The 22,587-nt window shown below is 41.9% G+C and overlaps 1 protein-coding gene across 1 annotated transcript in view; it reads right to left on the reverse strand.

The window, feature by feature from the left end:
- Positions 1-19,191, reverse strand: part of LOC146786137 (cytochrome P450 2J5-like) — a 48,627-nt gene extending 29,436 nt beyond the window's left edge. Inside the window, exons 1-3 of the mRNA XM_085635640.1 lie at positions 18,581-19,191; positions 14,211-14,373; positions 12,796-12,945 (exon numbers count right to left, since the gene is read on the reverse strand). Of these exons, the coding sequence (XP_085491766.1) occupies positions 12,796-12,945; positions 14,211-14,373; positions 18,581-18,751 (484 nt within the window). The 5' untranslated portion in view covers positions 18,752-19,191. The remainder of the gene's footprint in view (positions 1-12,795; positions 12,946-14,210; positions 14,374-18,580) is intronic.
- Positions 19,192-22,587: the final 3,396 nt, after the last annotated feature.

Here is a 22,587-nt window from a genome sequence, read left to right on the forward strand (position 1 = left end):
TGTAAGAAAACAGGCTTTTTTCCAGATGCCCCCCCTTTTGCCCCAGTTAGAATACTAGATGTTTTTTTACGACTCTGAAAGTGCCCTGGAGCCTGCTTACCAGGCCCTAGTACCAGAGCTCTTTCCCCAAAACTGATATCTGTCAATTGGTAACCTTAATTGGCAAAGGACTTTAACCCGCTTATGAGTTCCTAATATATGGTACCAATGGTGCCCAGGGCATGGGTTTTAAAAGGGGGGGCAGGTCTTCAACACAGTTTGTGCCACCCTGAGTAATCCAAGTAAACTACTGACAGCAGGCCTGCAAATGCAGACTGCAGGAGCAGTGCAGACTGCTTGAACTAACCATGTGTCGCAAAGTCAATGCACTATTTTTAATAAATGCCAGTCTCCCCTAAGGAAGGCCTCCTAAAGTCCAAGAGGCAGGGTGCATTATATTAAAGATGTGGGCATGTAAGTGCATGCTTATGTGTCCCTATAGTGGCCTTTACTATTAAAGGAAACTATAAGTGAAAGACGATCCATAGGATAACATGGGCTGGCACCTGGGCAAACGCGAGGTTGGCAGCTCCAATATGGTACTGCCAAATATGTCATGTTTTGTATCAAACAACATGCCTCCTCCTCACACCTAACATGAATCTCATGTCGAGGACGATGTGGCATGCACCATGGTGGCTACCTTAGAGTTTGCCCACCTGGTTGACCCAGCCTTTCCTATGAGTTGGCTGCCAACCGGCGCTTGCTGCAGCCACAACTGGAATCTGACCCCCTGCCAGGAGATCACACCTCCCTCCCTGAGAGGCTGGCTAGTGAAGTGGCATATCAAGGCGGTGAGCTTTAAAGGCTGCACCGCCTGTGATATGCATCCAAGCTTCCTTCCAAAGGAGGAAGTAGCCCTCCACCCGTCCACAGGTAAATTTGCACTGGGGGAGGCAGGAAAATGTGATAATCAGGGGGTGTACATCTAGAAGGCAAGTCACACCTCTAGGGTGAGGTACCTGGTCTATACAGATGAGGAAGACTACTGCCCTTTTTTAAAAGTGGTAGAATAGTGGTTTTGGTGTAGAATATGACCTACACCCCAAATGTGGTCACTTCAGGGGTGGATTAGCCACTGAGGCTAGTAGCCTAATGGCCACTTGCACCCACACCCAAAAGGACAAAGAAGTGCGACAATAGGACTTGCACATTCTAAAAGAGGGACAGTAAACCTGTGGCAACACTCTTGGAACTGCCAATCGAGGCTCGTCATTGGCTAAAGATCAGTTCCCCCAGACAGAGGGATCCCCGTGAGAGCCAGAAACAACCTCGGACTTCCTTGGACTAATAGCACTAGCTGCCTGAAACCGCAAGTAAAAACAATATGCCAGAACCAAAGAATCGATAGCCATCGGGTCCTCCGAGGGATCGTCCAGGAGTAGATGGTCCAGTCCATTGTGGGAATCAAAGTCCTGCCCATCACAAAGTTTCAGGCAGCTACCATGTTCAAAAACACAAGAAAGAAGAGACAAGGATTAAGCTTTCTCTGACTCCCTTACTAATACTTAGTCTCACACGACAGAGAAGCAATCAATAACATAAATAACTGTGCTGGACGCTAAACGTGGGAAAATCAATAGATGTCTTAATACTGCCCTCACACACTTGGCAGTGTCATGCTTCATCATTGGGCCGCATCATACATCCAGGTGCAGACCCTCACCTTGGATGGAGCGCAGTTTTTTAGGATATAAGATGAAGAGAAGTGGTGAGGGTAGAGTATAATTAAGAAGACAGACAAAATGAAACACAAAAGTGTAACTCAAATCCAAAAAGGAAAACAAATCTTCTCCTGGAAGAAGGGACCAAGAGAAGTGCAGATATAGATATAAAACTGTCTCGAGGTTAACCCACAAATTTTATTATTGTCAACCTCTGGCAGGATTAAAATCAACAAGATGGGGTATTCAGGGAAGGTAACGACCCTTCAGTCCCCACTGCAAAAACCAACATGTTTCGGCCAGATTTTTATGTGTCCAACCGGATCACTCTGGCATTCATCAGGGTGTTGGTCCCTATTCAATGGTCTGTACCGCTACTCGGGTATTCTTTACCTTTTCAATCGGGGTATTATCCCCAGACCTCCGCAATCAAGTTAACTTTCTACTGGGCTTACCTCTGCCAAGACTTAGTGGTTGTCAGTCTGGCAACCACCGCCTTTACTTGACGCTGCACCTCAAGGCAACTCCGCAAGACCTTCATCTGACGTCAACAGTGACTTCATCGTCAACATTTTGCACCCTGTCCGCCTCCAGCCCTGTGTAAGCTGTAAAACCCAATTCAGCACCAAGGACTGCCAAGACAACTTGAACCCAGGCTTCTCGAGCCTGGTAAAATAGAGCTTACTGTAATTTGATTGGTCCAGGGACCAGCAACACCTTTACCCTCCTTGGGACTCACGCAACTCGACCTGCAAGTGACTGATTGTCAATAGTGGTTTTCACCATTGATTCCAATGATAAGGTTGCACTGTATTATTTTGCACTGATTTTATATTGCTTCTAAAATGTATAGCTCTGGTTATATGTATCTGATAAAGTTCATTTTGGTGTCTAAATTAAGATCAAATCTGCTTTATTTTGATACATTTGTGTCTCTGTGCAATAAGAATAGCAACCGCACAATTAAAAGCAATTCAAGCAAAAAATAACACACAGAAAAACAGCTTGAACTGAGCATAGAAGTTACAAACCCTATATATTATTCTCGGTTACTAAGTGTTTGTGAACAGTAAACCATTGGTAAGCAAAAGAAAACCATGCCCCATGTGTTCATAGTCTGTAACCAATGATGAACAGCCAACATCACAATACAACTACCACAGGGATCAGGCTGCAATCCTTCTAGTTTTTTCCTACCTGGATTAAGTAATTAGACTCTACAGTCATATCTGGAAGACATGAGGATGCATAGTAAACATGTTTGTGCCATAGGACATATAGTGGCCATTTGTTAGGCATCTGTTTTTGGCAGTTTTTTGTAGGGTGGTAGATATAGCTAACTTAGATCACTGGCTTAAGGGTCACTAGGGAAACATAGTTATTTCAGTTGGGACCCCTGACAGCACCATATTAAGATCCTGGTGAAAAAAAAATTCACATGATACCGGTAGGCATTAGTGTTGATAGAACAGTTTAAGTAGCTGACTGATCAAAGCGTAAGGCATACTGTTCCACTGAAATTACCGGCCCTGCAGAATGCTTGGTACCTGATTCCTAATGTGAAATCCACATGTAGAGCTCTCCACACATGTTGCTTTTAGCATATGCAAATGTGATGAACTCTGCCCAGAAGGTATGCACTAACTTTAGTGCTAAAATATAGCGCTAGATGCTGATTTTGCATTTTACATATTTTTATATCTTTTTTTAGGAATTTGGTGTAATTCGCAGAAGCAAATAACACCCCTACTTAAGACGTCCCACAACGGCATACCTTGGACTGTCAGTCCATTAATTGTTCTCCGAGAGGTAGAAACAACACAATTTTGATAATAATAATACAGTGCTTTTTCTTCAAGAATGTCCATAAATCTTGATCATGATTTTCATAACTTCATAAAAAGAAATTGTGAAAAAAACAAGCAGCAAATACATTTCGTGACAACTGTTCTTCAGTGCTAAAGACTCAATCGTCCAGGTCCAATGTTACAACGAAAACTTTGATCAAGGTCACAGTCATCTAAAGTAGTACAATATGTTGTTAGTGGGAATAACAAGATATCTTCACAAGGTAAATTCCACAGAATATTCATACCCAAGGTAAGGGTATCCAAAAGAATATTATTTCCAGCTCAGTTATGCGAATGTTATGAAACACAAAATGATGAAGGCTGAAGTCGGGCCCACCTAAATTATCAATGGGATGCTGATTTAGAATGTTGCTGGTGGAATTTCTGTGCCACTCTGATGGTGAAAAGCTGCAATGAATTGAGTTATTAGTCCTGGCAGTGCAAATTTCACCACCATAGATTTAGCCTCCATCTTAGGAAGAAGGGAATATCTGGCTGGTGTGAAACTGGTGCCAGTGTAAGAAGCTTGAACTTCTTCTTTCTGATGTGGATACTGGATATATGTCCGTAAAGTGATGTCCAGTGTGCCCACATAGCTGGTATATTTACCAAGCCTGGGGTGTTTTTCAACCTGCATGGGAGACAATACAATATTTCGGAATCTCTTCTATGGCAGTCTTCCAAGAGTCTAACTTTTGGAAACATTGGGGAGAGGAGTTGGCCTAACGGCTAGGGTGGTCGACCTCGAATCTGGGGAACCGGGTTCGAGTCTCGGTAATGACGCTGAACATCCTGTGATTCTGGGCAAATAACTTAATCTCCCCGTGCCTAACATTAATGAATGTGTCCTCATATAATGCAACTGGTGCTATGTAAGGGCTCTGATACCCGATTCGGGTCAAGTTTGCACTATATAAAAATTAAATAAATTAAAAAACATAAAAAAAATTGTGAAAAGGCTGCTTTTGGGGGAGGTAGCAAATTCCAGTCACTGCTGCTCAGACTGTCACCTTGGAGAGAGCTTTAAATTGAGAGGCTGGGCTGATGGAACAATTAAACTCCAGAGGTCCATGGGAGTGCCCAGGTTCAAGCTGACACTTCCTTAGACAATAAGCACATAATAAGGAATGTCCCATTAGCAAATAATATTTCAATTTCCCCATATCATATTTAGGCTTTGGGGTCCTCTGAAATCTGCTGTTTATTTTCTCCAAATTCTTCAATTTGTCAACATTCCTTGTATCGTTCCATCACTGCTTACATCAAGTACCTGTTGTCACGTTTGGATTAAGAACATCTATGTTTCAGGTTGACCATGGAAGACCATTGTTTACAATGGTTCTAGATTAATGCAATCGCCTACAAGCTTTTATAGCTGCTTGTCAGATAGTGTTGGGGAGGACTCCTACAAGAAGTTGGTGTGGCAGCAGAGAAGAGTGAAAATCACTGGTCGGTGGCTAAAGGTTGTATGACTTACAGTGCATGCTTTTACCACACATGCCTCTAGTACACATTTTTACAATGCATTCATTTACCTAGCATCTGCCTTTTCCACACATGCTCATACCACGCAGGTTGGTATAAAGAAGCTATATATATAAAAAATATATATATATATATTCCAAAAGAAGCATGTGCTCACCCTCCAGTGCCATGCTAACAAGCACAACAATGTGTTTTAGTGAAAATCCTTTAATCACAGCAAGTCTCCCAGCATAATCTAAGTAGTCTTATGCAGCAAATGAGAATGACTGTTCTTTTGATCTTATTTAAACACAGCTTCGAAAACAGTGAGGCAGGACCAAGGTATCCAGGCATTACACCAGATAAGAAAGTCGCATTGGGTTGGTTTTGTATATTCAGACTACCAGTCCCAGAATACCCTGTGCCTGGAACTCACCTGAGACACATTTGGTGTGAATTAAAAATGGGGATGTTACTGGTGTCTCTAAGCCTGCTGACTTTTGTGAGAACTGCCCAGGAAGAAGGGCGTGTGCCCGAAACGCATAGGCAGGAATCTGTACCGCGTGTCCTGCAGCGCGGCTTGTGCCTTTCCAGCGTTTTTACTTTGTGAGTGCATCTTAAGAAAAGGCAATTCTTCAGTTCAGTTAATGTGGCCGTGCCTGTGGCCACGAGATTGCACCGCCACCATATCCTTGTGGTTCTGCGCTGGATATTTGGGACAGCAGAGTCGGAACAAAGTTGCTGGGTAATTTTTCAAGATCGCGCTGCATGTGTCATGCTATGGTGCCAATAAGAACTTACATTTTACTTGCAAATGTTGGCTGGCGACCCACATGGGTTTTGTATATTCAGACTACCAGTCCCAGAATACCCTGTGCCTGGAACTCACCTGAGACGCATTTGGTGTGACTTAAAAATGGGGATGTTACTGGTGTCTCTAAGCCTGCTGACTTTTATGAGAACTGCCCAGGAAGAAGGGCGTGTGCCCGAAACGCATAGGCAGGAATCTGTACCGCGTGTCCTGCAGCGCGGCTTGTGCCTTTCCAGCGTTTTTACTTTGTGAGTGCATCTTAAGAAAAGGCAATTCTTCAGTTCAGTTAATGTGGCCGTGCCTGTGGCCACGAGATTGCACCGCCACCATATCCTTGTGGTTCTGCGCTGGATATTTGGGACAGCAGAGTCGGAACAAAGTTGCTGGGTAATTTTTCAAGATCGCGCTGCATGTGTCATGCTATGGTGCCAATAAGAACTTACATTTTACTGGCAAATGTTGGCTGGCGACCCACATGGGTTTTGTATATTCAGACTACCAGTCCCAGAATACCCTGTGCCTGGAACTCACCTGAGATGCATTTGGTGTGAATTAAAAATGGGGATGTTACTGGTGTCTCTAAGCCTGCTGACTTTTGTGAGAACTGCCCAGGAAGAAGGGCGTGTGCCCGAAACGTGTAGGCAGGAATCTGTACCGCGTGTCCTGCAGCGCGGCTTGTGCCTTTCCAGCGTTTTTACTTTGTGAGTGCATCTTAAGAAAAGGCAATTCTTCAGTTCAGTTAATGTGGCCGTGCCTGTGGCCACGAGATTGCACCGCCACCATATCCTTGTGGTTCTGCGCTGGATATTTGGGACAGCAGAGTCGGAACAAAGTTGCTGGGTAATTTTTCAAGATCGCGCTGCATGTGTCATGCTATGGTGCCAATAAGAACTTACATTTTACTTGCAAATGTTGGCTGGCGACCCACATGGGTTTTGTATATTCAGACTACCAGTCCCAGAATACCCTGTGCCTGGAACTCACCTGAGACGCATTTGGTGTGACTTAAAAATGGGGATGTTACTGGTGTCTCTAAGCCTGCTGACTTTTATGAGAACTGCCCAGGAAGAAGGGCGTGTGCCCGAAACGCATAGGCAGGAATCTGTACCGCGTGTCCTGCAGCGCGGCTTGTGCCTTTCCAGCGTTTTTACTTTGTGAGTGCATCTTAAGAAAAGGCAATTCTTCATATATATATATATATATATATATTCCAAAAGAAGCATGTGCTCACCCTCCAGTGCCATGCTAACAAGCACACCAATGTGTTTTAGTGAAAATCCTTTAATCACAGCAAGTCTCCCAGCATAATCTAACAAGTCTTATGCAGCAAATGAGAGTGACTGTTCTTTTGATCTTATTTAAACACAGCTTCGAAAACAGTGAGGAAGGACCAAGGTATCCAGGCATTACACCAGATACAGAAAGTTGCATTGGGTTGGTCTTTAAGAATATTCTGCGCAGATGGATTGCATGAAAACAGTGTAAACTTCCAAAGTTCCATGTGGTAGTCAACCCAATGAAAGTACAGTACTTCACATTTTTCTTATTTCAACTCTGCATTCACGCTGCTCATGTACTAAAGTCATAAGGACCGCTACTTCCATAATGCTTTGTAATTGTATATATACCCCTTCCCAATCCTTCAATGTCTTTCACTTGATTCATTAATTACCTTTGGTTACACGTACCAGCATGCCCTTTTTGTCCCTTCAAAGGATCTAATTCCACATATGGCAGATTCATTTGGCATCCATGTAATGTCAACGGAAATGGCACTCTCGTTTTTAAACCTGGTTATCCAATGGTTGCACGACTTGCCTGCCTCGAGTTTTCTTCAACACGGAGTGCACAAGTCCAGTGCTCCCACAAACTCTGGCTGTTCCTATAAACTTTCCAAGTCGGGGCGGGCCTTCTCGCCTTGTCAGCCACACTTTTTCTGCATCCTGAAATTCAACCAGCGGGCATCCTTTTCCTGTATGTTCCAAAAGCAGGTGACTTTGGGGATGCCAGCCTCTCGGGTTGGGGCCTAAGAGAGTGCATCAGTCACCAATTTATTTCAAAAGAAGAATGTACTCTCCCTTCAGTACCATGCAAACATCTCAAATGACAGCACTGAGGAAAGAATCCAAAGAACAACTCACATACCCACTCACAACCCCATGCAACCTCTCATATACCTATTCAAACCCCTGCAACCACTCACATACTCATTCAAAAACCCATACAAGTACTTTCTCACTTATGCATTGAGCCAGTCACACATCCACTCAGTAACTTTGCAGCCACTCATACAACCATTCACTCACCCTTGCAGACACTCACACACCCACTCACTTACTCATACAGATACTAACACATGTACTCAATCACCTGAACAGTCACTGAGACAACCACATATTCTCCCAAAGAGCCTCTCTCACACTCACTTAACTCACCCATACAGCCACTCCCACACCCACTCATTCATCCATACAGCCACTCACACACCCTCTCACCCACCCATACACCTACTTACACACCCGTTCAAGCAACCATACAGCCATGCATGCACCATCTCACTCACCAATACATTCATCATTTACAGCCACTCACTCACCCACTCACTCAACCATACACCTCTTATTCACCATTTACAGCCACTTACATACCCACGTACTCATCCATACAGCCACTCACACAGCTGCTCACTTATTCTTACAGCCAGTGACACACCCACTTGCTCACCCATACAAAAACTCAAACACCCACTCACTCATTCATAGTCTCCCACATACCAACTCACTCACACATACACCACTCACTCACCCATACAGGCACTCACACACCCACTTATTCACCCAACAGCCACACACACACACACTCACACATGGATACACACAGTTACACAGACATGCACATTATCTATGTTTTAAAACAGAATCACTCAGTAGTAGTACACAAACTTTTTTTTGTGGTACCTTTGTATATATGTTTAGCACTCAGAAACATTTAGCAAACACTCACAATCACTGGATGATGTCATCAGTGAAGTCATTTGAGATGTCATTAGTAATGTCACTGACTATGTCATGAGTGATATAACATGCGAGGTCATACGCAGTGCATTACAAGGGCATAAGTTATAGTTAGCTAAGGTAACTATAACAGCAGAATTTCTATGGTTTTGTATGAGTGAAATGTGAACCTAACTATAATGTTACTTTAACCTTTGTTTTTTCATTCAATATATACTCTGTAAAAAATATATATGTGTAGACATATATATATCCATATCTATATATTAATTCACTGAAAAAAACTACACATTAACATTTCAAACTATAAAAACACAGAAAATCACCAGTTATAGTTAACAGCGCTAACTATAACTTGCACCCCCACCATGCACTGTTTATGAGCTCACATCTCGAACAATATCATTCATGACATCACTGATGACATCATCCAATGAGTTTGCTAGTTTGTTTTACAAATTATATAGCGGTGGGTAACTACCGTATTACTTTTCTACATAATTTTGCACAGCTTGGGGCCAGCTAATCGGTAAAGTGTATACAAAACGCATGCATTCCTAATTCACCATAGCTGTGTAGAGGTATTGAACACAGTATAAATGTTTGTATTCAAGAGTAAATCAGTTTGCAAGTCCTGGTTGACTTATATTCATTATGCTCCACACAACATTTTGGTTCTGCAGAAAATGTTTCCAACAGGAGAAAGATTTTAGTTAGTAGATACTAACTTTTGTAAAAAGCCTTGAGTTATTATAGAGAATCGTGTCAGCATGATAAATTATACTTAACATAGAAGAGTGTGTGCACCAAATACTAAGCTATTCACATGTACTTGTTTTGCTTCAGCAGATGGAATATTTGTAAAAGTTTCAACACAGTCTGAAGGCAGCAGGTAGTATGATCTTTAGCACCTTCAGATCTTGGTTACCTTTAGCAAATAGTGTCTTTTTTGACAACTGTTGCATAGAATGCATACTGTTCTTATTAGAGTCTTTGAATACTCTGTGGTGTCTCTCTTGTGAGAATTTCACTGTTTGCAAATACTGGAGTATAGAATGAACTCTCTCCATAGAGTAAACACTGTAAACAGTACTTAGGGCACCACCGCCTGCCACCGTAACGGGAAAAGGGACCGACCGCCAGAGGTGCAGCGGTCCAAAGAGGCAAATTAGGATGCGCCCGTCACAATGGCGGGCGCATTCTTGCCTTTAACATTGCGGCGGGCGGTGCTGTAAACAGCACCCGCTGCAATGTTAAAGGTGCATGACGTGCATTGCAATGCACAACGTGACAGGCACCACGCGGTGCCTGCCACCTAGTGTAAGGCAATAAAGGGGGTACCACAGGTACCCCCCGTGCAGCCACTCACCCCCCGGGGGCCCTCAACGGCCCCCCAAAATCAATCTCCGCATGTCTTTCCATGGCAGACTCTCTGCCATGGAAAGGCATGCGCGCCGCACACATCATAATATGGATGCAGTGCCTGCAGGGCACCACCACCATATTGTGGGCCTTTTCCGCCTGGTAGGCAATCGTGACAATTGCCTGCCGGCAGAAAAGCGGCGGACGGTCTTTCCGTCTGCCGCGGTACCCCCGCCATGGTACTATGGCAGGGGTAATTGGTGGTTGGGCGGGGAGTTATGGCGTGCGGATCGCCACCTCTGGTCGGGCGGTGGTGATCCGCACGCCATCATAATAGGCCCCTTAGTTCTCTACTGATCTTAACTTCATTTCTTATTGTAGGTTCAGTGGTATCAGGATTTTGATGCAGATAAAAGTTGTCCGTAGTAGGGCATTCATTTTGAAATTGATACTTGCTAGTTTGGCTTTCTCTGAACAATTGAATACAGGTTGAAGATTGTTCTCTGAGAGAGTTTACCATATATGTGGATGATTGGTAATGTGAACTATGCTACCAGTAAAGTATATGCTATATGGTCAATGTTGCACATAATGCTTGTTATCAACACCTAAAGCATTTGTTTCTGTGTTGGTCGTTATGATGCCTGATCTTCTCCTATACTATTTTTTATTTATTGTCAGACCTCTAGTGTATACAACAATATGCGGGAAAACAAAGCTTGGATGATGTCATCAGTGAGGTTATCATGGATGCCATCAATGATTTCATTTGAGAGGCCATCAATGATGTCATAAATGATGTAATTGAACATGTCATGAGTGATTTCATATGTGAGGTCAGAAGCAGTGCATGGCGTGGGTGCAAGTTATAGTTAGTCTGCTAACTATAACTGGTGAATTTCTGTGTTTTTTTTAGTTCAAAACTTTAATGTCGTCACTGACAAATTCACCGAACTATAACGTTACGTTAACCTTTGTATTTTTTCAGTAAATTTCTAAGGTTTTATTAAAAAAGAAAATACAGATCCTTTTATCATACCTAACTATCACGTTACTTTAACCTTTGCTTTTTGCTGTGCCTTTCTAAGGTTTTCTAAACATATAGTAATATAGTAATATGTTAATGCAAGACCTGCCAGGCCCTGCAGCCAACCCTATGACTTTGGCCATGAGCAGCGGTGGGTTGGCCATAGGGCCTGGGAACCCCATTCTTTATGGCCATTTTTTTTTATTAAAGGGCAGAGTGGCCGTGCAGTTTCCCTCACTGAGTTGTTATTGGCCCCGTGGACCCCATCCCCTTGGCCACTCATTTAATAAAGGGAAGTGGGCACACAAGTCCCCCTCCTTAGGCCAATTTGTGCATGGCGTTGGCGCAAGTTACAGTTAGCTCTGCTAACTATAGCTGGTGGATTTTTGAGTTTTTTAAAAGTTCAAAGCGTTAATGCTGTCACTGTCCTATTTACTTTACTTCCTATCACACCTAAATATAAGGTTAATTTAAACTTTGTTTTTTTCAGCAAATTTATAGGTTTAAAAAAAATGTAAGTAATATTTTATTACCATATTTCATTAATGAAAGGAGGGTGCCTTCATGCCTACCCATGGCACCCACCATATACGTGTTGGAGGCCGCAGGGGGAGCCCCAAGGTCCCAACAGCCCCATACCCAGTCGGCTTCTCTGCATGCAGCGGCCCTGCTCCCACCCGGAGGGAGCAGCTCCTAATGCTGCTCCTTCCTGGTGGGAGCAATAGTTTGATCTGTTTTCCTACCCACAGGACAGTATTTTTAAAGTTCCTGCCAGCTGGAAACAGACTTTGTGTTTGCTCCCGCTTGGTGGGAGTTTAAAAATGCTCCTGCCAAGCAGTAGCAAACACAGGTTTCCTTTCCCACGCCAGTGCAGGCAAGGAAACCGCCATGTCCCGGAGGGTGGTCTCCCGGGACATTGTCAATGAGCTGGCCCCAGGGGATGGCACAGGGAACGGTGCCGCATGGCCAGCAGCCCTCTCCCCTTTATTATTGAAATTAGCCCTGGAGGATAGGCTCCTCAGGCCCACTGGAGGCCAGGGGAGGAGGGCCACACGGTCCCCCTCCCCTTCCATGCAAATTTCATCCCTGGGAATGCTAGGTGAATTTTTCCATCGTGAATTTCAACTAGACTGATAACAGTTCTGGTTTCCTTGGCCACTGCATCTTGTTTTGATTACAATGATCATGTTGAAAGATAAATGGTGCCCACCTGTTATTGCTATTATTTAGTTCTTGCCTTCGGTTTGTTAATCTTCACTTATCCTCACAGCTAAAATGCTTAACTTTCTGTTAGAATCTGTTAATGTGGATGATTGTTGCTTTAAATGTATGTAAGCAATCAAAATGTTCACGTGTATCCTAACACATAATGTTGATTTGCATGCTGCTTGTATGCAGTAGGTACTGTTTACTTAAAGCGTTTAGAGATCCCTTCGGGTCTGGTTTGTGCTATATAAAATAAATAGATAAATAAATAAATGATGATTGCTGAAACTGAATGAGCCCAATATGGGGTCAGATGATTAATATCATGGAAGTGGCACCTGGGCCTGAAACCATTTACCTTTCTTTGTTGCAAAGAACTCCACCAAGCTCTGGGCCTCCTCCTGGATTCGCGCTTCTAGATTTTTCTTCCCAAGTCCGAGATTCCTCAGAGCTGTCAGGCCAAAGCGTCTCTGCTGCTTCCAGGTGTGTCCAGAGGAAAAGACAACTCCTAAATAAACAATTGTGTTTTAGGTTTTAGTTAATTATATCTTCAACGGAGAATATGTATTTAATTTTTCAGCCTGGCTAAATAATGCTTTGGTCCTCGCTGCTAACATAATGCATGTACAAGTAGAGGAATTCTGTGCAAAAGACTGCAAGGGTGACTTATTTTTGAGCTACAAATATCAGTCTCTCTCTCTCTGCCACTCATTCAGCTCTTGCTGCTTCCTTTACTAACTGCAGAAAATACATTTTGAAGATAGAGTCGCTGACACACTGTGGGATCTATAATTGCCTTCCTCCCATGCACATCCAGGAGCCCTGTATCTGTAGCACAGGACACACAGTACATTCAGTATGTTTTTGTTAAATAGATAGAATGCTAGCTCTTAGATTCCGATTGTTGCACATGTATGTCCACACCACTGCGCAGGGATACTCTCTTACAAAGAGAATCTCAGTGCCAGGATACCCTCCTGGGTGATAGTGCCCTCTACAAATCTGCATACCATAACAGTGTACATTGGTAGATTTGCAGGGTAATACCGCTGCAGCCTTTTATCAGTAGCACACACTTCAGGGCCTAGACAGAGAGAGCACAGATCTGTATCCCATTTGAGAGATAAAGGCTGCTGAGAAGGCTTCCTGACAGCCAGGTCACTATACACACGGTGCCCCTGTGGCGGCAACACTGTATTGTGTGACTAATGCACAGCGTTCACCAGCTGCCCACTCTGAAAGTCTAGTTCTTTATCGTCTGTGCTATTATCGCTCGATAGTCCATTCGGTTGTCCGTCCAGCCATTCATCCATCCAACCACTTACATAATGGATACACAATTCACAAAGGTTTACTCCATGAGTAGGAATAGGTTAAGAGTACGTCGGACAACCCAACAAGGAAATCCGTTTATATCCGGTCAGTGAGTCTTTAAAGCAGTCATGAATATCTACACACAGCTTGTATTTCATCCATTCATAACCCAATCAATAGCACCTCCTGACCTCTGACCCCTGTCTGCTTTTTAATACTCTAAAAAGCTGGATGAATGGCTTATTGAGTTACACCTTTGATCCAATAAAATACTGTGCAGATCACACATTCAAAAACTTACATGCTCTTGTTCTTCAAGGTTGGTAAATTGAGTGTCTTTAAACTGAAAATCAAAACTCCTATTATTTACAGAGCTTAGAAATGACTGAAGTGTGGTATGATGCACTATATAAAAACAAGTTATTTGGTACCTGCTGTTGTGAAGCGAGAGCTACCTACCCTTGCCCCTTGACAGCTCCTGAAACGTTGGGATTGCAGGGCGACCAACAAGCTCTTCGGAGTGTGATATTAGACCATCTCTTAAAGCCTGGTATCCATTCAGCACAACCACTGGCTTCGGCCCCAGCCACACAGTGAACACGTTCCCATAGGTCTTGGCCAGCTGGGGGTGGAAAGTAATCATGGAACAAATTAATGGAACAGCAAACAAGAGGAAATCAAGTACTTACTCTAACAAATAACTATCTGATCTCTTGGGGGAAGGTATCTATTATGCATTTCAGACTCTGTGCAGCCTGGGCAAGCCATGTTAGCCACGTACAACTTATGTTACTTTATGTAGGGTAGTAAAACTGGCCTACCATCCAGGAAGATAGTGGCTCACGCAAACCTTGTCCCTTCCTAGGTATTATTTAGCTTCTGAGAAATTAAGGTACTGTTAGCCAATCATCATATTTGAAATTGTCTTAACGAAGTAGTATAAATGATTAAGTGTAAAAAACCAAGTTTAAAGTTGCACAGCTTACAGTTCATGCATACATGGGGGCATGATAGGATCCAAATGACTGTCCTAAACTGAACTCCATTCTCTTTTTACTTTGCACATTGCAAATCTCCCTTTACACACTGCAGATCAAAATCAGTGTCCTCCACCTTTCAAGGATGGAATTATCTGCATCATTAATAATGGGTTGTACATCTATCAACAAGAATTACATTTTAGAAATCTCTTTTGGTGTCCAATTACCAGGAGTTTTCAGAGTAGCCGTGTCTTACTCCAGGCCTAGGCATTTTTATCCATATATTTTGCTGGAGTAAAACATGCATAGCAATGAAAGATGCTGTGTAAATCACAAATTCTCTAGCATGCATCAAACTTTGGTCTTAATTTGAGCTACCCACACACATGAATTTCCCTCACATGGTCCAGACTCTTTAGTGAATTCTCTCATACACCTGTTTAAAGACTTTGTCTGGAAATAGAATACAGGAGTTTATTAAAGTGATGGTCCTCTCACATTAAGTTCACTAGACTGCCTAAAAGAATGACAATGCACATCCATACAATATCACTTACTGTCCTGAGTGAACCCTGGTCTGTCTTAAGGTTCAATGCTACATAAATACACAGTAGGCAATTACCAGGTACTTGGTATAAACAAAATGTCTTGTGGGAACTATGAAGATAGACCTGTGCCACAGCTACCAACGTTTGCACCTTGTCTTTGGATATGAAAGAATATTTCATGCATGATTTTAATAGAGATGGCCACTCATGCGCAATACCCAACAATATACAAATCAAATGGAGAAAAAAAAACAGTTTGTGACACCCCAATGTTATCATTATTTTTCTGTTATTATGTTTGCTTGTGTGGCGGGGCAATGTGTGCTTTACAGGATAAATGTGGACATCACCATGGTCATTTGATAGGCAACATTGAAACAGGCATAGCATTGTGTGCTTAACTGTGGCAATGTGGAAGCTCGGTTGATGCTTGCTGTCTGGGGCGTACTTGAAAACTAACTTATTGCACATTTTGAGTAGCTTGAGGGTAAATCTCCTGCCTGAGCATGGAAAACCTGTAATCTCTACCACCAACTCTAACACTAAAAGCATCTCTTTCTAGGAATAGCACCTCCCCTGTCTGAGTAGCATCACTGCACTTTGAGCATCTGTGGTGCAATTGAGCCCCAGAGTTTACAAGTTGACTGACACTGAATATCACCCACCAGAGCCCCGCAATACGTAAGAAGCACAGTGTACTATCTGAGCAACAGATACATCATGGATTTACCCAGACATGTGATGGCAGCACAAGGCATAGAATGTGGCGTTGCAGAAATAAGAAACAGATTTTGATGGGTTAATAACTAACAGATCAGCAATAATATTACACGCATCAGGCACCGCGTTTCCTGTGGCAGAGGTGTCTGTGTTTTTAGTATTTAGTGTTTCGCTTCTGAATGTGACAGGTACAAACATGATCTGCTTCAGAAAATAAAGAGCATGGCACTGAGACAGATCTGGCTGTAAGGATGCACAAATTGCATCCTGAATCTGATTGCCACTGAGGGCTAAGGCCCATCTATTTGCCTCAGCCCTCTATGCTTATGTTAAAATCATGAGCACTTCACAGTTGGACAGTTACACTGGTAAAAGGAGTCAGGCCTAATGGAATATACACCCCTACAGTGTTGGTGTTAAAAGATCACATGGCAAAAGTAAGAGGGGCATGTGAGCAGGGACATATAAAGTGGTCACATAGAATAGGCAGCTGTTGGTCTTGAACCAACATCAATAGGAAACCATAGACTAATGAATCTCTGAGGAAACCCCATGGCTGATCCTTCACACCTCAGTGCAACGTTGGATGAGGTGTCCTCTTAGTCTGCTAATGAACTGACTCACTCGTGATTTACAAGGGGGGCGGGGGTCAACACTCAGTGCCAGAAAGCACTGGCTAACAACCAAGACCCTCGGTTTTCTTGAACAGAGCCTGTCAGAAGACATCCTTGAGAGTTTCACTGAGATAACTTTGTGGTAAATGGTGAGTGCAGTTGAGTTTAGGAAAAGTTTACACTTGGTGCAGTAAAAACTGCACCGCAGGAACCGTTTCTGAACCTTTGCACCTGAGCACATACCCGTAATAACCATTAACGTACTAACTAGTCTGGGTGCTCACTTACTACTCTCTGAGGGCACAGAGAAGCCCAGTGGAACCAGAGATCAGTGAACTCCTCTGGGTCTTGTAATAAGTTGGTTTATTTTTAAAGTACAAAAGGGAGAAAAAATAAAGTGACACAGAGCATTGACAAGCCATCAAAATCCATTCTCATCTTGAAAAAACCTTTAGGAGTTTGAGGCGATTTTGTAATAAAACTGGGCATAGACTAGTTTAGGAAAAGACCTACGAATGCACCCATAGGAAACCATACAGCATTAAAAGTATTGTTATAATTGAGGAACATTATTTTGGTGGATGGGAGAGCAGTAGAAGAAACATTATGATCGAAAAGTTTGTGTGTGTGTGTTTGTGTGCTTGTGTTGTGTGTCTATCTATCTATCTATCTATCTATCTATCTATCTATCTATCTGTCTATCTGTCTATCTGTCTATCTGTCTATCTGTCTATCTGTCTATCTGTCTATCTGTCTATCTGTCTATCTGTCTATCTGTCTATCTGTCTATCTGTCTATCTGTCTATCTATCTATCTATCTATCTATCTATCTATCTATCTATCTATCTTATATATATAAACACATCTCTTTTCCTGGGCTCCTGTCCAGTGCTTAGAATTTATGCCACAGGACCAGATGACTCATTTATATTGTAAAGGGCCAATTACATTTAAATTGACCCCTTGGGTACAAATAAGGAATAATTGCTGTGGGAATTTTTAAAGAAAATGTGACCACAGACATTTTAATAGGATAATGTGAAAATTCTCCAGTTAGTTTTCTACATAACACACCGGGTTATCACCTCTATGGTGGATCTTTTTCTGTTTGTCACTATCCTTTTATTATTTGACCTCTCCAAAGGGCGTGCAAATGAACTGGAAACAGAACAGTCTCTCTGATCTCTGCTCCAGTGCTTGGTGGTTGTGTCAGAGGACCTGAATGCTCAAGGGTGTCCATTTGCCTTGTTAAATGCATTTTAATTTTAAATTACTTGACACAAACATAGAGTGTTGATTGTGGATGTTGTAAGGTAAATTACTTTTTGCAAGGAACATTGTCCTTGAAAGCAGAATGTGAAATTAGCTCAAATGACAGCATATGGATAAATATGTCAGCTGCTTTATTCCAAACAGACCTCATCCACCAGCTTTCCTCATCAACCGACTGAATGCCTGTCGAAAATTGCCTCCACATTCCATTACATCACATTCTTAAACATAAATCCCCCTTTTTTTTTAAATCCTCAAAACAGAGATACCACCATACTACAAAATATATAAAACAATATATTACTTGCATCATAAACTCAATTTTCTTTTTTCTAAAGTTCTGACTTTTTCTACCACTCCAGCTTCTTCCATTGCTTTCTTGATGATTTTCATCATTTAAGTTTCTCATCCTCGACAAAGGGTATTCCTCCTTTTGCTTCAGTCATCCAAGAATATCATCAATCTTTCAAAAACATACATATTTGTAATAGCTAATCTGTCTCTAAACATAATCAAAGACAAATTCTAGTCTTTCATGAGCCACTGTGATTGAGCAACCCACCAGCAAATGTTTCTTAGGCCCAAGTATCAGGGAGTGTGTCTGGGTCAAGAGCACGATAAGCTATACATTCAGCTGGGAAACATTTGCAAACTCAACAGAAGTAACAACCACCTTGTAACCAGGTGTACAGTACCTGCATGAGGACCTCGTGGTGCAGCACGAATTTCAGGGTCCAGAGATTTCCAATGATGGGCAGTGGAGTCGGTCCAGGAGGGTATCTTCTCCTCAACCACTGAAGCTTGAAGTAATGTCCAATGAAGAGAGTAAGAAACAGAGCAATCAACAGCTCGCTGATTGACAGCATGGTGGACGCCTGTCTCTGCTTCTAGCAGATCTCCTAAACAGTGGAATTTAAAATTTACTCTAAGCACTATTCTTCCCTCTTGTCTTAGTATAATTTATTCCTAGTTCTTTATGAATTCTATATCTATTTCTCTAGATGATCCTGTCCTCTTTTCTCTCTCTTTATCTCTTTCTCTCTCTATCTCTTCATGTCTCTCTCTTTGTCCCCCTATGTACACTGAGTCTATAGCATGTCTTTATCTGACCTGAATGTCTGTTTTCCTTTCTTCTCTTTTTCTGCTAACCCTTTATTTTACTCAATTTCACCTCCTTTCTCTTCCTTTATCTACTTTCAATTCCTCTTTTCTTTTTGCCTTTCCTCCTTTATGTACAGCCTTAATATCTATCTTCTTCAGTGTGAATGCAACTCTCTCCTCCTTTCTATTTCAGGAAAGGCCACTTTCTCACTTGCATTCTTTCTCTCCCCTTTTATACTTTGTCTAAGAACCGCAGAGGAGGCGTATATTCTCGAAGTGTACAAGATAGGAGATTGCTGTTTGTGTAAAATGTATGCTTATCACCTGCAAGTTGGAACATTTGCTCTTTCATCACTGCCCTGCTGTTGTTTGACCTCTTGTAATAGCTGCCAATAAACACATCTCTTTTCCTGGGCTCCGGTCCAGTGCTTGGAATTCATGCCACAGAACCTGATGACTCATTTATATTGTAAAGGGCCAATTACATTTATATTGACTCCTCTGGTACAAATAATTAATAATAATTGTGGGTATTTTTTAAAGAATAGGTGACCACAGACATGTTAATAAGATAATGTGAATATTCTCCAGTTAGTCTTTTACATAACACACCGGGTTATCACCTCTATGTTGGATCATTTTCTGTTTGGCACTATCCTTTTATTATTTGACCTTTCCAAAGAGCGTGCAAATGAACTGGCAACAGAACAGTCTCTCTGGGCTCTGCTCCAGTGCTTGGTGGCAGTGTCAGAGGTCCTGACTGCTCAAGGGTGTCCATTTGCCTTGTTAAATGCATTTTCAGTTTAAATGACTCTCTAGACACAAACATAGATTGTTGATTGTGGATGTTTTATGGTAAATTACTTTGTGCAAGGAACATTGTCCTTGAAAGCAGAATGTGAAATTAGCTCAAAGACAGCATATGGATAAATATGTCAGAGCTTTATTCCAAACAGACCTCCTCCACCAGCTTTCCTCATCAACCGACTGACTACCTGTCGAAAATTGCCTCCACATTCCATTACATCACATAGTTTAGTTTAAGTCTTCCACGTCTTCCCCTTTTATTTTAATGCACAAAAGAGATACCACCATACTACTAAAATATATAATATAATATATTATAATACGTGCAACAAAAACGTCTTTTTCTTTTTTTTTTAACATATTCTTTCAGATAGTTGTGGTTCTGAATTTTTCTACCACTCCAGCTTCTTCCATTGCTTTCTTGATGATTTTCATCATTAAGTTTCCAATCCTCGACAAAGGGTATTTCCTCCTTTTGCTTCGTTCATTCAAAAATATCATCAACCTTTCCAAAACATACATTTTTGTAATGGCTAATCTGTCTCTAAACTCTATTTACCATAAAAGAAACCCCAGATGCAGGCCCAGTACTTTTCATCCAGACAAGAAGGCAGCGGGTCAACACGGCAGGGTAGCAGTCATTCAGAGCAACAGTCGCCAGAGTGGCAGCCCTTTCAACTGCACAGCAGTCCTTCTTTCTAGCAGAGTATCCACAGGTCCTGAAGTGTACTGAAGAGTTGGTGTTTGGGATCCCATTTATACCTGGGCCTTCCTTCGAAGTTGGATAAGCTTCTAGAGGTTTCCCTTGGAGGTGCACAGACCTTCTTCATTCCCTGTCCTTGCTCCAGACTAACTACAGGGGGTATGCAGCCCTTTGTGTGGAGGTAGGATACAGCCTATTCAAATGTAAGTAGGACTATACCCAGCTTAGCCATCCCATCCTGTCAGTGATGGCCCATCCAGACACACCTAAAGTCTCTATTGCGTGTGGCTGACTTAAAGGAATACACAATGCCCAACTGTCAGCTACACCCAGTCATGTGACCCAGAGACATGCTGGAGGCCCTAAATGGCTAAGGCAGGAAAATGCCAACTTTCTATATGTTCCATTTTCAAATTTGCAATTTAAAATCCAACTTTAACATTACAGAGAATTTTTCATCATAATTTCAAAGACACCAATCATGAACTGTTCACTTGCTCCCATTGGAAAATTATCGCGTATTAGATGTAATATTAGTTAACTTTAATTTTAGCCTACGGGAGAGGTAGACCATCACTCGGAGTCCAATGGTTGCTCACGGAAGGAAAGTTAAATGCCACGATAAAAGCATCTCGAAAAAATGAAAAGAAAGGAAAAAGAAACACTTGACTCAACTGGAGGTTTGAATTCGAGTTTGGGCAACAACACAGTTTTCAAAATTGTTATTTATTGCGGCAGCCCATATGTACCTGTAAGAAGCGTGGTTCATTGGTTGAACATATGAAATGGAGCTCTTTTAATGTTCTGTGTCCTGAGGAAAACCCTCAAAGAAATGCACCACGGTTGGAAATGCGTTGACAGCTTCTTTTTTCAACCAAATAAGTGTTCAATACATGGGTTACCACTGTTTGCTCACAACTAAGAATTGTTGAAGAGTGCAGAAAAGAATATTTCATGTGAGCACAGAAGGGTTACTATTTGGCGACTGCTCCTGCTAAGAATATTTGAATTTTCTCTAGTTAGGTAGTAGTCAGGGGCATCATGGTATTCTTGCAGATGTAACTGTACAGAACCTGAGCTTATAAAAATTAATTTTTTGTTACGTGGAGTATATGTTTTATTTATCTGTGATGTAATTTACGTTTGTCTATATATGTTTTTGGGATTATGAAATCTTGTGATTCCTGTGTATGGTGAAAAATAATGAAATTCTAAATAAACAATTACGCTTTCAATAAGTTTCTCAAAAAAACATACTTTGTACAAAATCAAAAAAATTGTTTTTACAATCAATCATAGAAATTGATTTGTGTGATCAGAAAATTAATGGGTGATTGAATCATAATCAGTATTGGCATTGTTTCTGATATGTTGTATGTATGGCCCAGCCTTACTGACTTAAGGCCAAACCCTTTCTTGGCATGTGACTTTATAAAAGTGGCATTTTCAAAATTGCAATGTAAAATCCAACTTCACCAAGACAGAGGATTGTTTATTACAATTCCAAAGACACCCACCATAAAATGGTTACCTGCTCACATTTGGGAATTTTCACGTATTAAATGTGATAATGCTACTTCTAGCTTAGCCTATGGGAGAGGTATGCCTTGCAGTAGTGAAAAACAAATTTAAGGGTCTTTCACTACCAGAACACGCAAAACTAAAAAGCACATGTCTCACGTTTTAGATACATTGTACCCTGATCTCTGGGCTGGCCAAGGCCTAGTTGTGACTTACATGCATTAAAAACAAAGGTTTTGGCCTGGTAAAAGGTTTCCTTTGCCAAGTCGACAACTGCAGGACACAGGCTGTAGTGGAAGCACCGAGATATGGTTAAAGGGCTACTTAAGTGGGTAGGACAATTAGTGCAGAAAGACCACTAGTAGCATTTACTTTACAGGTCCTGAGCATAGGTAGTGCTACTTTACTAGGGACTTATAAGTAAATTAATTGTGCAAATGGGTCATAAGCCAATTCTACACTGTTGTAATGAGAGAACACAAGCACTTTAGCACTGGTTAGCTGTGGTAAAGTACGCAGAGTCCTAAATTCAGCAACAAAATGAAGGCAGAAAGCTGGAGGACTTAAGGC

The sequence above is a fragment of the Triturus cristatus genome, chromosome 11, assembly GCF_964204655.1.
Source record: "Triturus cristatus chromosome 11, aTriCri1.1, whole genome shotgun sequence".
Taxonomy (NCBI): domain Eukaryota; kingdom Metazoa; phylum Chordata; class Amphibia; order Caudata; family Salamandridae; genus Triturus; species Triturus cristatus.